Below are 17,555 nucleotides of genomic sequence, written 5' to 3'. Positions count from 1 at the left end.
CAGTACATTTTTATTCTTTCTTTTTTTGAAAGAAATTAAAACTTTTATTCAGCAAGGATGTTAAATTGTTAAGAAGTGATAGCAAAGATTTATATTGTTAGAAAAGATTTATATTTTGAATAAATGCTGTTCTTTTTAACTTTTTATTCATCAAAGAATCTTGAATAAAGTATCTGTTTCCAAAAAAATAAAAAGCAGCACAACTGTTGCCAACATTGATCATTCTAATAATAAATCAGCATATTAGAATGAGGGTCATATTTTAAAGGATATTAAAATAGAAACCATTATTTTATATTGTAATAACATTTTGCAAGATTACTGTTTTATCTGTATTTTTGATCAAATAAATGCAGCCTTGATGAGCAGAAGAGACTTCTTTAAAAATATTACAAGTCTTACTGATCCCAAACTTTTGAGCGGTAGTGTATGTATGTGTATGTGTGAGCGTGTGTCGTCCAGATAAACCCTACATTGCGAGGACCAAATGACCCTACAATGATAGTAAAACCTGACAATTTTGATCTTGTAAATCATACTAAATAGTGAACATTTTCTGTGAGGCTTGTGTTTAGGGTTAGGGTTAGAATACACAGTTTGTACAGTATAAAAAGAATTAGGTCTATAAAAAGTCCCCACAAAACATAAACCAACGTGTGTGTGTTTTACATACACAGGAGCAGTTGTGTGTGTTCATGTCAACAGTGTGTGACAGCAGCAGCATTGTCTTTTCCCCAGCGTCTAAAGCAGGACGTACAATAGAAGAGGACATTGCTGATTCAGATGACTCTGGGGTTGTTTTATTTGCGTTGTTTGAGTGTCACGAGGGCCCTTTGATTCCGTTAACACATTTCACAGACGTCAATACGGCTGTGTCTCCGGAGCTCAGCGTGAACGGCAGCGCTGCTTCATTCAGCCCGCGATCGATCAGCGCCGAGATCCAATCAGCTAATGAACGTCACTCAGGAGGAGAGCCAGCGAGAGATTCGAGTCATTACGGCCTCTGATAAACATCAGTGATGGCTGAAAAAATCTAATCAAAGCTGCTCTCCTCCCTCGCCACACCAAACTAATCACTGGCTTTTTAATTAAGTGTGAGAGAACGTGAATGAGAGAGATTGGTCCGTCATTGACGCTGGGGACAAACCTCTGTCACACACACAGAGAAGCTTTCCTTCCTAACAGAGGTCAGAGTCCAGTGTCAAATTAGCTCTAAAATTAGCTGGGTTTTATCTGTCACTTTTCATTCATCTGCTTCAACATCTCAGAGGCAGTTATTTAGCTGATTAGTTCTATTTATTTAGATATTTGGCAGTTCTTTTTTTAAATATAGTTATTTAAGCGATTAATTTTATTATTTTTATTTACTTAGCTAGATAGTATTTAAATTATTTGGCTATTTAGTTACTGCACTGGCAAGTTGTTTTAGTTATATAGCTAGTGATTTAGGTTATTATGTGGTTATTATCAGATTAGGAAATTAGTCGTTTATTTAGATATTTAGGTGACTGTTAGTTAGCTGATCATTTACTTTAGTTGTTTTGTATTTCTTATTTAGCTGATTAGTAGTTTAGTTAATTAAAGGATTAGTTGTTTAGTTATTCAACTGATTTAGTTGTTTATTTACATTAGTTAGGTATTTGGTTATTTATTGAACTATTTAGCGGATTATTAGTTATAGTTTCCTATTCTCATTTAGCTGATTAGTGTTAATTAGCTCTTTACTTGCATGACAAGTTGCTTTAGTTGTTTATTGATTTGAATTAGTTGTTTATTGTTTATTTAGATAATTATGTAATTGGTTGTAATTAGCTGATTATTTAGGTGTTGATTTGTTGTTTTCAAAATTTGTTGTTTATTTAGATAATTATGTGATTAGTTGTTTATTTAGTTTGTTTATCTTATTTGTTGTTTAGGAGATCATTGGTTTTGTATTACTCATTTAGCTGATTATTGGTTTAATCAGTTAATTAAGTTATTTGTAGTTTTGTTATTTAGTTGATTATTTACTTAAATTATTATTTGTTTATTTAGTTGTTTAGGAAATAGTTTGTTTAGATATTTACGTGATTGGTTATTTATTTAGTTTGTTTATCCTATTGGTTGTTTAGGACATTCGTCGTTTAATTATATTTATGTGATTGGTTATTTATTTAGCTATTTATCTGATTTACTTATTTAGATGTTTAGTATTACTTGTTTAGTTGATAAGTACTTAGCTGATAAGTTGTTTTAGTCATCTGATTATTTACTTATTTAGGTCATGATTAGTTTATTTAGTTGTTTAGGGAATTAGTTGTTTGTTTAGACCGTTATGTGATTGGTTATTTATATTGGTTTGTTTATCTTATTAGTTGTTTAGAAAATTTGATATTTAGGTGATAGGTTATTTATTTAACTATTCGGCTGATCATTTATTTTTAGTTATTTAACTGATTATTTACATATTTAGGTATTTGGTTATTTATTTAACTATTTAGCAGATTATTTACTTATTTAGGTGTTTGCTTTATTTGTGTAGTAGTTTAATTAGTTATCTAAGTTGTTTATTTTTAATATTTAGGTACTTTTAGCCAGTTATTAGCCAATTACATGGATCATAGGTTTATTTAGTTAGTTGTTTCTTAAAGAGACAGTTATCTGACCAGTCACTCCATCACTCCTGCAGGTTTCTCCAGCCTCTTTCTATCCGATCAGATGAGTCTCCTGCAGAGTGCGTGGATGGAGATCCTCATCCTGCGTGTGGCTTTCCGCTCGCTGCCCTGCGAGGACAAACTGGTGTTTGCGGAGGATTACATCATGGATGCTGAACAGGCCAGATCAGCAGGTCTGCTGGAGCTCCACAAGGCCATATTACAGCTGGTGCGCAGGTACAGGTCCATGAGGCTGGAGAGAGAAGAGTTTGTCACTCTGAAAGCCATTGCTCTCGCCAACTCAGGTAAAGATACAGATACTTGCGCAGAACATTTCTGCGTTGACCATTTAAAGGAATAGACTAAAATAGCCTTGATGCTGGCATGGCGTTAAAAAGTGAATAAATAAAATAAAGGGATAGTTCACTTAAAAATGGAAGTTTCTGAAAATCTACTCACCCTCAGGCCATCCAAGATGTAGATGAGTTTGTTTCTTCATGGGAACAGATTTGGAGAAATGTAGCATTCCATCATTTGTTCACCAATGGATGCTCTGCAGTGAATGGGTGCCGTCAGAATGAGAGTCCAAACAGCTGATAAAAACATCACAATAATCCACAAGCAATCCACACCACTCCAGTCCATCAATTACGTCTTATAAGTGCACTTATAAGACAATTATGTCTTATGGCTGCCCGGTGTGTGTGCACTTGGATGGGTTGAATGCAGAGCACGAATTCCAAGTATGGGTCACCATACTTGGCCACACTTCACTTGACTTAAAGTGAAAAGCTGCATGTTCCTAAAAAACATCCATAATTAAGGTGAAAATACGAGTCCTCTATCCATAATATTGCTTCCTCCAGTGAAAAAGTCATCTTGTCTGAATCAGGAGAGAAATATGCACAGATCAAGAACAAATTAAAACAGTCCAAAAAATTCCTAAACAAATGTGTTAGTAGGTTTTGATATGAAAATACATCAGGGGATGGGCATTTTCACTGGATGAAGCTTTATTACGGATTATGGACTGGAATTTTTGGCCAGAAGTTTGAAGTTAAAAACTTCTTGATGGATTTGTTTCTTACAAACATGCAGCTTTTCACTCCACAAGATGTTAACTGATGGACTGGAGTGGTGTGGATTACTTGTGGATTATTGTGATGTTTTTATCAGCTGTTTGGACTCTCATTCTGACGGCACCCATTCACTGCAGAGGATCCACTGGTGAGTAAGTGAAGTAATGCTACATTTCTACAAATCTGTTCCCATGAAGAAACAAACTAATCTACATCTTGGATTACCTGAGGTTGAGCAAATTTTCATTATTGGGTGAACTATTCTTTTACATGAATGTCAGTGCAAAAATGGCTAATAGCAACTTTAACACATGCATTATTTACAGTCAATATTTTGGAATGAAATGCAGCAAAAGCGTCCAGAATTCAGAGACCTGAAAGACCTGATGTTTTGATTCCCTCTCTCAGACTCAATGCATATAGAGGACGTGGAGGCTGTTCAGGGTCTGCAGGACTCTCTCCATGAAGCTCTTCTGGATTACGAGTGTGTCCATCACAGGGAAGACCCTCGACGGATGGGGAAACTCATCATGACCCTTCCACTCCTCCGCCAGACCTCCGCCAAAGCCTTGCGGCACTTCTGCAGCATCAAGCAGGACGGACGCGTCCCCATGCACAAACTCTTCCTGGAACTTCTGGAGGCAAATGTCTGATCCTTTACCTGATTGGACCGTCAAACAGAGGTGACACGCCCCTCCTGCACACGATTGGATGAAGGATTATTCACGAATCCAGGGAAAACCACAGGCGCTTGTCATTGTCATGACACGTAACAATAATACAGCATATTCTCAGACAAATACAGTTTGTTTTATATAGTTGAGGATGATCGATAAATAAAAAATGAAGTATCCAATATACAGTACTGTTCAAAAGTTTTTTTTTTTTTAGTAAATTAATAATTTTATTCAGCAAGGATGCATTAAATTGATCAAAAGTGACCGTAAAGACATTTATAATGCTACAAAAGATTTAGATTTCCGTTCTTTTTAGATTTAAATTCTTTCTATTCATCAAAGAATCCAAAATGTGTTATGGCTTCCACAAAAATATGTTTCTTGAGCTGCAAATCAGCATTAGAATGATTTCTTAAGGATCACGTGACACTGAAATAGTGTTGCTGAAAATTCAGCATTGATCACAAGAATAAATTACATTTTTAAATATATTCAGATACAAAACAGTTATTTTAAATTGTAACAATATTTCACAATATTACAGATTTTTCTGTATTTTAGATCAAATAAATGCAGCCTTGGTGAGCATAAAAGACTTTTTTCAAAAGCAAATCACACCGAGCCCAAACATTTATGAGTGAGTGCTGAATGTGAATAAATATCGTTAAATTATTGGAGAAACTACATCTCAAGCTTGAAGGTGTTCATTGTTTGCATTTTATTTATCTAAGTTATTCAAGACTTTTAAAAAAAAATTGTATTCAGTTTTCACAAGAGCTTCATCACAGTAGAGCGTGTCAGCCTTGCCAAATAATAGTAGTCAGTAATTGCTCTCCTCACACAGATATGAAGAAAAAAAGTGTTAACATCTACTACAGAATTTAAGTTAAAAGGGCTCAGAGGTGCAGTCTAGACAGAAATATAACGCATAGATGAACAGCAATTAAGTGTAGAAACATCAGAGGCATACCAAAGCACCTTTATTAAAAAGGTGACCTGAATAGCATACTAGATAACGTACTAATGAAGGATTTTTTTGGTCTCCAGATGCTTATTTAGATCTGCACAACTAAAGATGATTGCAGCTTTTATTTATTCCATAATTGCCATGTTTTTTCCCCACATGAACCTAGCTCACCAAACTGGAAGGTTCTTGCTCAGTCAGTGACAGAAATTAAAAGCTATAGCAATATCTGTTTTTAGCAATAAAGTATCTTCTGAAGCAATAACTGAATGTTTTAACAGTACATTTGATTTACTGATTTACTTTTTATCTCACAATTCAGATTTTTTCCCCTGCAATTCTGACTTTTTTTCAGAATTGCATGACATTAGCTCACAATTGCATGTGGAAAAGTCTAAATTGCAAAGTATAAACTTGCGAAAGTAGTGACTTTTATCAAAACTGGACCGTATAACTTGATATTGCGAGTTTATTTCTCATGATTCTGAGAAATAAAGTAAAAACTTAGTTCACCCAAAAATGAAAATTAGCCCATAAATTACTCACCCTCATGTCATCCTAGGTGTATATAACTTTCTTCTTTCAGACGAATCCGGTCGGAGTTATATAAAAAATTGTCTTAGATTTTTCAAGCTGTTTAATGGCAGTCAGCGGGTGTTGTAGTGCATCAGTCCAAAAGAAGTGAAATAAAGTGCATCCATTCATAATAAAAAGTGTCTCACACGGCTCCGGGGGGTGAACAAAGTCCTCCTGTAGCGAATCGATGCGTTTTTGTAAGAAAAATAACCATATTTAAAACGTAATAATCAATTGAATCTAGCTTGCGCTCACTGTTGTACACTGGAAGCAGCTCTGGGCGGATGACGTACGAGGTCAGCTTTGCGCATGCGCCGCTCAGAAGTGACGAACACGGAAGCGCAGCAAACATTGGTTTTCACAAGACTCACCGGCGCATGCGCAACACCGACATCTTACGTCATCCTCCCGGAGCTGCTTCCGTGTACAACTCTTGGCGCAAGCTAGATTAAAGTGATTATTACGTTTTGAATATGGGTATTGTTCTTACAAAAATGCATCGATTCGCTACAGGAGGCCTTTGTTCACCCCCCGGAGCCGTGTGAGACACTTTTTTTTTTATGGATGGGCGCATTTTATTTAACTGCTTTTGGACTGAAGCAATGCAACACCCCCTGACTGCCATTAAACAGCTTGGAAGATCAAAGACTATTTTTAATAAAACTCTGACTGGATTGGTCTGAAAGAAGAAAGTCATATACACCTAGGATGCCTTGAGGGTGAGTAATTTATGGGCTAATTTTCATTTTTGGGTGAACTAACCCTTTAATATAAATATCTTGTAATTCTGACTTTATTTGACAATCTTTTTATCTTGCAGTTCTTTTTTCTCGCAAATGTGAGTTTATATCTCACAATTCTGGGAGAGAAGTCAGACTTGTGAGATAAACATTTTTTAAGAAATAAGAAAATAAAATAAGAAAACCTTTCTTATTTTTTTTTTTTATCCTGTGGCGGATACGGGCTTTTTGATGTTCAGATAATACATTTAATATGTTTACGGTAACAAAGGAAACCGTAGATACAAGATCCAAGCATCTATGTGAGATACAGAGAAATGTGTCTGTAAATATGAATAACAGAGCAGACTGATCTCTACTGTGTGTGATAGTCACATCTGACACGTTCTTCCTTCAGTCTCTGTGAGGAATTCTGCCCGTGTTATTTACCGTTCTGTGTGTGTTTTTCACCATTTCTGCTTGTGAAGGTTTGTGGATGTTGTATGACACTTAATTTTGTCTCCTCAGTATCTGTTTGATTATATGCAATAACTTTTTTTCTTAAATATCAAAAATTACAAATATGTTCAACAATAATGAATTAAACAGTGGACTTCACTTTTGTTCTGGCGTGTGTTTTTCATCTGTGATTTGAAGACTTGAGATGTTTTTTTCCCAGCGGGAATTAAAACACTTCTGTTTGGAAAGCAAACACCGTTCAGGGTTATATTCACAAAAATTATTCAGCTTATGAGCTGCATCACGTTCATTTGTGTTCAAACACAAAATGTCGAATTATTTATTAGATTATGGAAGTCTGATTGTTTTCTTTTGAAATCAAGTACTGCATGACAAATATAAATAAACATACACAAGCATATATTTGACTTCAAACACGGAGATTAGTAAATATTCATGTACCGTAAAATGAATTAAAATAAATAATTACTTTGTGTTAGATATCATGGATCCGGTGTGTTTTGGCTATGCGCCATGGTGTTAATAGAGTATTTTAGGTGGTTACCAGGGTATTCTGGATAGTTAACTGGTCTGTAGATCCGTCTCAAGTTCCTCTCTCAGTGTATTTCTGTAGGACTTTTTTCTCTGAGAAAGAGAGATAATTGTAATGGCTGTTGTAGCTTTACGTCTATGAATAATCAAGCTAATCGATGCAGATAAATTAGCAGGCTGTCAGATTCTCCACCTGCATAATTTCACAGGCCGTCAGAAACCATCAACACATTAGTGTCTCCTCACTGAGAGACGCCACGCGAGTCATTAATGAGGCTCGGATAAAAGTTGCTTACACTGGAAGAACACTGCTAACAGAATGTGTGTGTGTTGAGCTTGCAGGACAGATCCTGCTCTGAATTTCTGAGACTATCACTATCTTTTTGTAGTTGGGCTATTTTTTATATTTTATGAAGACTTTGAGTTGTGCATGTCTGTTCAAAACTCACCGCTTTTAACCTTTTTCAGGCCTGGGACCCTGTTTGGACAAAAAGTGAGCCTCGTGAAATGTAAAATTGAGTGTTTTAAGCGTGGCTTATAATAACAAATATTACATAATACTGTATAAAGTGTTTAAATTATTATGACACTTGCAATGCAATAACAATACACTGAGATGGACAGTTGTAAAATAACCTTGGTTGAAGTTAATTTTTTTTATAAAGTAGTATTTTGCATAAATTGAAGTTTATTTTTAAGTGTATACAGGCCTACTCACACACACACACACATATATATATATATATATATATACAGTCAAACCAAAATTTATTCAGACACCTTCAACATTTTTCACATTATCACAGCTTATTCGCTATAGTTTAGAAAATGGTAATAAAATATGACAAGAACTCCGAGTTAAACTGTCAGAACAAATTCATCTTGATAATGTCAGATAACTTTGACAGAAAGGTATGTAAAGAATTCGGTTGAATAGCTGTCAGCTGTTAAATTTAAGTACACAATTAGATAATACCAATTTAGCTCAACCAATAACCAAGCAATGCTTAATTTTGTTCAGTCTGTGGTGGAAAAAGGTCGCATTAGCAATTAAAGAAAACCACTTAAGCAAAACATGATCAGGTCAAAGTGTCTGATAAATTTTTGGTCCCAAATTTTTATAAATTTTACTGGTAGTCCACTGTATGAAGAATTTTTGGGTATAATATGTCACAGTTTACTTTATTTTGCTATCCTCACTTACATAAATGAACTGTAGTGTCCTGCACCCACTAGTTAAAAAATATTTAAAAAATTATATCTGGTGTCTGAATAATTTTTGGTTTTACTATATATATATATATTTATAGAATTCAACGCATATATACATGCATAATTCATTTTAAACACTGCACTATTACGTGAAAATAAGACCCACTTTAGGGTCTCTTGCTAACGTTTTGGCCTAAAAATTAGACTTAATTATCCTGAGTGCGTGTTTATATATATATAATGTGTGTGTGTGTAATATATCCTATATACACTCAGGATAATGAAGTCGGTGTGTAATTTTTAGGTCAAAACTTTAGCAAGAGACCCTAAAGTGGGTCTTATTTTCATGTAATAGTGCAGTGTTTAAAATGATTTATGTGTGTAGATCATTATTTTTACTAGTAAATCGAAAACCGCTATTCTAAAAGCCCCAACATTGCTGGCTGATTTAGCAAACAGCACCGCTGAGAGGAGAGGAGCTCATCGTGCTGCTTTCTGTTTCTGTCAGGCTGTAAGTGAGTCAGTCTGTGATTAATTACATCTGCAGATGATTTTATCCCGGAGTGCATTAATTCACTAATAAAGCCTCGATGTCTCAAACGCGGCCGGGCGAAACATGAATGCTGAGCAGGGAATTAATGGATTAGCATTTCAGCGTCATGATAAATGAAATCCGCTCGGTTTGATATGATGAGCGTCAGGAACGGACTCATCCAGTGGCCTCATATATCTGATCATGTGTCAGCAGATTGATTATGTCTCATGAATATTTCAGTTTAATACTTGATGAAATTACTAGTAAATGTGATTCGTAAACGTTAAGGCAAAATTTTTCAAAAATCGTTGAAATGATGATTAGGCTACTTCTTTAAAGGCACAATATGTACGATTTTTTAATTAAAATATCCAAAATATCCAAAAACCACTAGAACAGTGTTATATATTTTGCTGACTTGTGTACTTACATTATCCCAAATGTTTCGAAGAATGTTTAAATTCCAGAGAAATAAGCAATTTTAACTAGTGACACGAAGCGTGTCTCTAGTGTCATTGTGTCGCCTGCCAATGACGTCATAACCCCTCGATTTCCGATTTGGAAACACCAAATACACTTTAATATGTTATGCGTTTTGACACCACTACATCAAACCACAATATTCACTCACTGTGCTTGAACGCACATCAATCAAGCAATCAAAAATATTGCCTTGAAAATATTGTTTTATGTTAGTATTAATACTGTTATATTGTTTTTGTTATTATTTTTAATTCTAATACATTTTTATATATTCATTTTAATTTGACAACTCCCATGATTCCACACTCAGTCACGGCGTCATCGAACTACGCCTTTGTTTCTTTGTTTGTTTTGATCGGTTAAACTGCATTAGATATCTATGATCTGCGCGCTAATCTGCACTGCCTCTAGTGGTGAAAATACACCACTACATCAAACCACATTTTCATTTTACTTTTGGCTGAAGTTTTAGTAACTTTGTTTTTACTTTATTTTATTTGTTTGTTCATTTTATTTATTATTTGTTTTTATTAAGTTTTTTTTATAGGCTTGTTATTTTAGTAGGCTACTTTAAACAAAAAAGAAAAAGAAAAATGTGGCCTTGGCAATTAGCTGAAATGAGCTTTTTTATATTTTATTTTATTTCAGTTATTGCTTATTTCAAATAATTATTTTTTAAATGGTTTTAGTTAATAACAATAACCCCGTTTAGCATAAGTCCAACAGAAGTTGCTGTTTTATTGCCAAACACGTCAATGTTTCTGATTGGCAATATGCTTCTTTTTGCTTAGTTTTTTAATTCATATAATAATTTTTGTCAGATTTGGTAAACTGTCAACTGTCCAAACCAAGTCTCAAATGTCTTGTGTAATAGTTGCTCTATGCTCTTCTTGGTTTTAACCTTTTCATATTTTCATGTTTCAGTTTCATAGTTCATGCTTATTTTTAAGCAAATTAAATTCTGACAACTATTACATAACTTCAGTTAATTTACAATTACAAAGAAAATGCTACAGGTGATGAATGTGGTGAAATGAAAAGATGTCAGCTCCAAAAAAAATATATATATATATATACTGCACATATTAATCTGTGATCTCTCGAAACATCATAAGGCCAGTAACAGGGTTAAACTCGGTTTCTTTAGTGTTTAGAAATCCCGTCTGAGGATGAAAAGTGTGAGTGAGACAGAAAGTGTGTAGCAGGTAAAAAGAGTTTGTGTTCACTGAGTCATATCATAATGACATGGTTTTACTGTGGTAACTGATCTCTCTGTCACCTCCTGTTACCATAGAGCTCTGGAGTACAATTACAGCTGCAGAGACACCTTACACACACACACACACACGCTCACCTTGAAGCGACTGCACAGACCAAACAGCTTCACTGAAGAAGTGTTTTCTGAATGTACAGCTGTAAAATGTTTGAGGTCAGCACTCACGGTTGATGTTTGAGGGCCGCGTTTCATGTCACACACACTTCTGGGGTCCCTGAACCCCCCATGAGAGGAACCACGGACACAGACACCAGTGAGTAAAACTCCTCCTGTCTCTCTGTGACGTTATTCTTATCGTAACTTTTGTTTTATGACATGCTGCTCATTTGACCTCTGAGTTTGGATACAGATGAGATGTGTGCAGCTTTATCATATGATTTATAGATGTTTCTGTTTGCATCAATAAATAAAACATTTTGCACATGTGCTGTGCGTCATTTGGACTAAAATAAAGAGAAGAAAACATCAGTCCATCAGATCAAACCTGGTTTCTGCTAGGAAATAAAAATTCTGATTTTATGTCTCACAATTCTGAGTTTATAACTCACAATTTAGACTTATTCTGAGATATAAACTCTGAGTTTATATTACAGTTCAGTAATATAAAGTATACATTATAGACTTTACAGTATATACAGTACAGACTTTTTTCTCACATGAGTTTATCTCAGTTCTGAAGTTTATATCAAACCTGAGTTTTTATCTCTTAACTCTGATATTAAATCTCACAATTCTGACTTTTTTCCCCCTTTTTTTTGAGATATAAACTTTCAATTGTGAGAAAAAAGTCAGAATTGTGAGATAAAAAGTCACAGTTATCATTTTATTTATTTATTTGATAAAAATTGGCTTTCATAAAAATGCTAAAAAGCATGATTAAGGACAACTATCTAACATCTTCATCTGGAAGAGAGAGAGAGAGCAAACGTGTCTCATTGCGGAGATCTCTGGCTATGTGATTACTGCTAAGAAAGATCAGGACGGATCCTCTGTGAAACTAGAGAGCCTCTTATCAGCACTGAATAGAGTACTGCATACACTGTGAATCACTTGTGTGATTTGGTGTGTTCAAGTCCTCCTGGGAAATTTGTATTTTTTTTTAAATTGAGATTTATATCTCCTCTGAAAGCTGACAAAATAAGCTTTCCATTGATGTATGGTTTGTTAGGAAAGGACAATATTTGGCCGAGATACAACTATTTGAAAAAATAATCAAAATATTGAGAAAATTACCTTTAAAGTTGTCCCTACAAATATACCTTATGACTACTTATGACCGTGCTACTTATGTTTTGTGGTCCAGGGTCACAATCTGTTAATGTAACTTGGCAAGTTTTATTGCAATATATACAGTGCCGTGAAAAGGTATTTGCCCCCTTCCTGTTTTTTTAATTTTTTGCATATTTGTCACACTTAAAAGATTCAGTTCATCAAACTAATTTTAATATTACACAAAGATAACCCGAGTAAATACAAAATGCAGTTTTGAAATAATGATTTAAAAGAAAAAAAAAAAAAAAAAAAAAAAAAAAAAACAGGACGGGGGCAAAATCCTTTTCACGCCACTATATATATATATATGTGTGTGTGTGTGTATGTATGTATGTATGTATAATTTTAATGTTTTCTCACTGACAGGAACTCAGAAACTCTGGCCTTAAAGAAGATACTGATTTTCTCACTGTAAATTAAACTTTCTTTGTGTGTTGTTCAGCGGATCACTTTCATTCCTGGCTATAAGTATTTTTTTTTTTCGCTCATAACTTCTGGAAAGAAATAGTGCAGACACTGAACAAGGCTGAACATTTCTAGTGCGCATGTGTCGAAAGGCTGAGCGTTCAGTTGTACGCATGCGCTAAGCGTTCGCGTCATAACGGAACTATACTCTGTGCTTTCAATCAGATCTAAAGCAGTGCTCTGTTTTGTCTGTGATCTCAGGTGTGGAGCCTCCCACTGCTGCCGGCGGTCGGCTGGGCACAGGTGCGGGGGGTTCGCCGTTCTACCGTGAGCTGTGGTTCATTGTGCTGATGGCTGGAGTCGTGCTATTGCTGCTGGCTCTCATTCTGGCTATAGTTTTACAGAAGGCTCTCAATAAACCGCCGTTCACCCGAGAACGGCCGCCCCTCGTATCAGTGCCGCTCCAGCACCGCAGCCCGCTGGCCGTTTACCCACCCAGCAACTCCTACCTGGTGAGGCCAAAACATCCTTATATTACACTTTGCAGGTTTCAATAGGCATGTGGACAGTGTGCAGATTAGGAAGCGGAAAGATTCAAAATATCTCATATGCCAAAAGTCTGAGGAAATATACAAGGAAGCGTACACCAGAGCTGGGTAGATTACTTACAAATTGTAATAATCCGTTACTGATTCCAAATTACAGGACAAAAATTGTTAGTATGTAATCCATTACATTACACATTTTAGGTAAAATAATCAGACTACTTTTAGATTACTTTTAGATTACTTTCGACCTAACTCGTTTATCATATTGATTTAAAATAGGATAATCTTGTACCATATTGATATAAAAAATACAAAGAGTAAGAAAGTATATTGCATTTGTTGTTATCAACAACATGAAGTGCATTAAACACTAGGTTATATTACATCAAGGTTTCCCAAACTGGGTTTGTGAAGGAGCTGCAGGGAGTTCATGAGTTTAATGAAAAGCTAATTAAATCATAAAAATTTTAAGTTAAAACAATTTTAAAATGAATAAAATAAAACACTTACTGAAAAATTAAATATTTTATTTGTTTACTTGCATGTCATGTGACCATTAACCAATCTCACAGAACCAATGAACATGCAAATGTGATACTTCATTATTAAAATATTTATTTTAAAATCTCAGGTGTACTTCAAGTAAATATATTAGGTGAAAGAGGTTCAGGTGACAAAAAACTGGTGAATGTGTGCATTTTAATGTGTTTGAAATGGTCAAATGCTGTGTAGCCACCTGACTAATGACTGATCTCTGTGTGAAGGTCCAGAAAACCAAAAGTTTTTCTGACTGTATATAAGCGGTGGGCTATTTCAGAAAAGGAAATTAAAAAGATGAAAAAGAGGAATTAGGGAGACTCAATAAATTATGAATACATTTTTGTGTAAATAATATGTAATCATGTAATCCATAAAAAGGAACTGTAGTCCGATTACGAGTATTTTAAAATGTAATTTAATCTAATTACAAGTAACTGTAATCAGTTACTACCCAGCTCTGGCGTTCACACAGAACGAGTTTTTGCATTCCATTTGTTTTCTATGAAAACATGCGATAAATAGACATTTTTGACCATTTTGCTTGTGTATTTTGCTCACATTTCCATTAAGTTATGAAGGCTTTTATTGTTAGTTATGAACAGGGGTGCACATAAGTGGTCCGCAGGTCCGCATGCGCGACCAAAATAAAAAATGCACTGTATAAATAAGTTCAGACACGCATTTGCTTACCTATGTGGATGACAGCTGTTAATGCACAATTACCATTTTAGATCAACAAACTGTACTGTATAAGATTTCTATTCAAATTGAAAGCATAAATCTAGGCTACCTGCTGCCGTTTTCAAAACATAATGCAAAACTGAGACATTACATTCACTGATTTCATTCATAACTACCACATTTTGCTATAAGTTTGATTGTATCATATAATAATTGCTGTTAATAGTGTTCATCGTCTGTTTTATTACGTCTTTAATTGATTTTTCCGTACATTTCTGCCATATGTACATTAACTGACAGTCACCACTGATAAGCTACCACTAAATATTGTAGAAACTTAATTTGCTGTAAAGTTGCTTTGCAATAATGATTTGTATCGTGAAAAGCGCTGTACAAATAAACTTGACTTGACTGATGCTCTTCAATCGGCAGCGCTAAACCCGGAAGCGCATTAGCTTAGGTGCACTGGGTTATCCAATATATAGCCTAGCCTACTTTTAAAAGACTGACTGATGTTTGTTTCACTATTTTCACATTCAACTTTCAAATTGAACAATACATTCAAACGAGCTCATGTCCTTAGGTCATAAACATAACAATGTGGGTGGGACTACAGACGAATATAAAAAGCTATAGTGAAATAATTAATTTATTATTATCGTTTAATAAATTACATCCATTTGGAAAATTACCAACTACTCATTGGCCCACCCGTATCTTCGCCACTATGAATGCCTGATGTATAAACAATGTTTTGAGATTATTACTACTTGATAACTCTGACCAACGTTCTATAAATGTTACTGGAGGAATGTTTGTTTATAACTTTGAAAGAACCTTGTCAGAAGAGAAATCGACGAGGCCTGTAACTCACCTAAAATCCTTCTGAGGGTAAGGTGTTTGTCTGTGAAATAACAATGACAGGTTTGTTCCTCACAGTTCGACACGGTTCCAGAAACGGTGGGATCTCCGAACAGCGTCACACTGAAGGCCTTCACCATGCACATGGAGGTCAGACATTTATTTACATGCAGTAGCGGCGCCTAGTGGGAAAAAATAATCACCACATGATAACAGGAGGTGCAATTTTAATGTACAAAAAAACTTTAAAACAGCGTTTTAATATCATAGACACGGTACTATTGTTTTTGGTAATGTTTTATTAGATTTTATTATTTATATTTTTTTGTTTTCATTTTAGTTTTAAAATATTTCATAATTTTGTTGTGTTTTTGTATTTTTCCCCCCCAAATATTTCTATAGTTTTTCTAAATGTTAATTTTAGAATTGTTGCCTTACTAACTGAAATAAAATAATTAAATAATTAAACTTTATTAAATTTAAATTTAATACATTTATATAAATATATAAATATTTATTTATATTTTAATATTAATATTTAATATTTATATTTAATAAATTTCATAATTTTAATTAAAAAATTTAATTTGTACAGATTTAGTTTTATTTAACAGTAGCTCTGCTTTAAACATAAACATTTATCAAATAAATATAGATCTAAATTCATGTAAATCTAAAATGTAAGCGTTTTCCATTTTTAAAAAAATATTTATAGTTATAAATATGTGTAATATATCATGAAATGATACATTTGAAACTCCAATTTTGAAAAGGAACAGCGAAATGATTTAAAGTTTATTTTATTTAAATTCATGTTTATTTTAATTCAGGTAATGGAAACATATTTTTATGGATTTCGTTTTATTTAAGGATTAGTTTAAGGATATAACCATGCTTTAAGCATATTTATAAAATAAGTGCTACATCTAAATGAACAGAAATCTAAAACTTAAGCTAATTTCATCTTGAAATGTATTTCCATTTTGAAATATTAATATAGTTGTAAATGCAAAGCTTTATTTTACGAGGTCTGTCGGAAGATATTGCTCTAAAAGCTGAAGCCTCTTCACGTGTTCTTGTGCTGTTCAGGAGGTGATTGAGAGTAAAGTGATGGAGGAGGATCGTTCTGCTGAAGGTGAGGATGGTTTGGTGACGGTCTCAGGTCTGTACACACAAAACCCTTTACAGCGCAGTGTCAGCCAGCTCATCGACAAGAAAGACGAGGAATCATGGGAGCCGCACTTCAGACGCCTCGACAGCGGCCTGGTGAGAACATCACTTACTTCTGCTGGACAAATGCTTTTATTTCTGAAATCTGATTTTGATAACCTGTCATATGTTTGTCAGTTTGAAGGTGAGGAGTTTGTGGACACCATCAAAGGCTTCAGCACAGTCAGGAAGGAACACACCATGTTCACCGACACCAACCTTTGACCCTCATCTCACACCATCAGCACTTTCTCCAAACATCATCTCAGAACTGAGCTGTTTTGGTGAATTCAGAACCGCTCTGAGACTCTATGGACTCGTACCTGTGATACCGGCAGGAGGAAACCGGATTATACAGCAGACAAAAAAAAAAGAAAAAACTGCTAATTCTTTGCTGAAACATATTGCTTTTGATTTTTGATTTGAAAACAAAAACTTAGCACTAAGCACAAGACCCTAAAGATATTAAAGACAAAACAAAAAATTTATTATGTTAAAAGTCACAATCCATAACATTTAAACAGAAGTTGATATTTGGTCTATGCTTAGTGAAGGACTTCAGCAGTTTTGTAGTAATAAAGTAATACTTTTTTTTGTTCTTTTTTCTTTTTCAAAACAGCTCATTTTCAAGGGCTGGATTCATGAAACATTAAGAATGAAATTCTTAACTGCTATTACTTTCTCGCATAATATTTTGAATTCTGAAAATACTTAAGTCTTAAGGCAAGACTACAGCCAATACTATTGCTTTTCATGCACGGATCAATGTTGAGATACTAAGTACGTGTGTCAGACAAATGGAAAGAAAATATCCCAAAGAAATTAAAGCAGCACTATGTCACTTTTGGCGCTCTAGCGGTTAATAAACAGAACT

The 17,555-nt window shown here is 34.4% G+C and overlaps 2 protein-coding genes across 2 annotated transcripts in view; both read left to right on the top strand.

Annotated features, from left to right (window-relative positions):
* The window catches only part of LOC107708321 (estrogen-related receptor gamma-like), a 12,044-nt gene extending 7,511 nt beyond the window's left edge, over positions 1-4,533 (top strand). The window contains exons 6-7 of the mRNA XM_016512510.1: positions 2,669-2,938; positions 4,121-4,533. Coding sequence (XP_016367996.1) covers positions 2,669-2,938; positions 4,121-4,365 — 515 coding nt within the window. The 3' untranslated portion in view covers positions 4,366-4,533. The remainder of the gene's footprint in view (positions 1-2,668; positions 2,939-4,120) is intronic.
* A 6,857-nt stretch (positions 4,534-11,390) lies between these two features.
* On the top strand, positions 11,391-17,036 carry LOC107708320 (usherin-like). Its single transcript, XM_016512509.1, has 5 exons — positions 11,391-11,418; positions 13,104-13,354; positions 15,551-15,622; positions 16,562-16,738; positions 16,820-17,036. Exons 1-5 carry the CDS (start codon positions 11,391-11,393, stop codon positions 16,904-16,906), a joined length of 615 nt encoding a protein of 204 aa, XP_016367995.1. The 3' UTR covers positions 16,907-17,036.
* Positions 17,037-17,555: the final 519 nt, after the last annotated feature.

The sequence above is a fragment of the Sinocyclocheilus rhinocerous genome, unplaced genomic scaffold, assembly GCF_001515625.1.
Source record: "Sinocyclocheilus rhinocerous isolate Xijiao unplaced genomic scaffold, SAMN03320098_v1.1 scaffold386, whole genome shotgun sequence".
Classification (NCBI taxonomy): domain Eukaryota; kingdom Metazoa; phylum Chordata; class Actinopteri; order Cypriniformes; family Cyprinidae; genus Sinocyclocheilus; species Sinocyclocheilus rhinocerous.
Note: the sequence above shows the minus strand (reverse complement) of the source record. Positions and strands in the feature narration are given on the sequence as shown.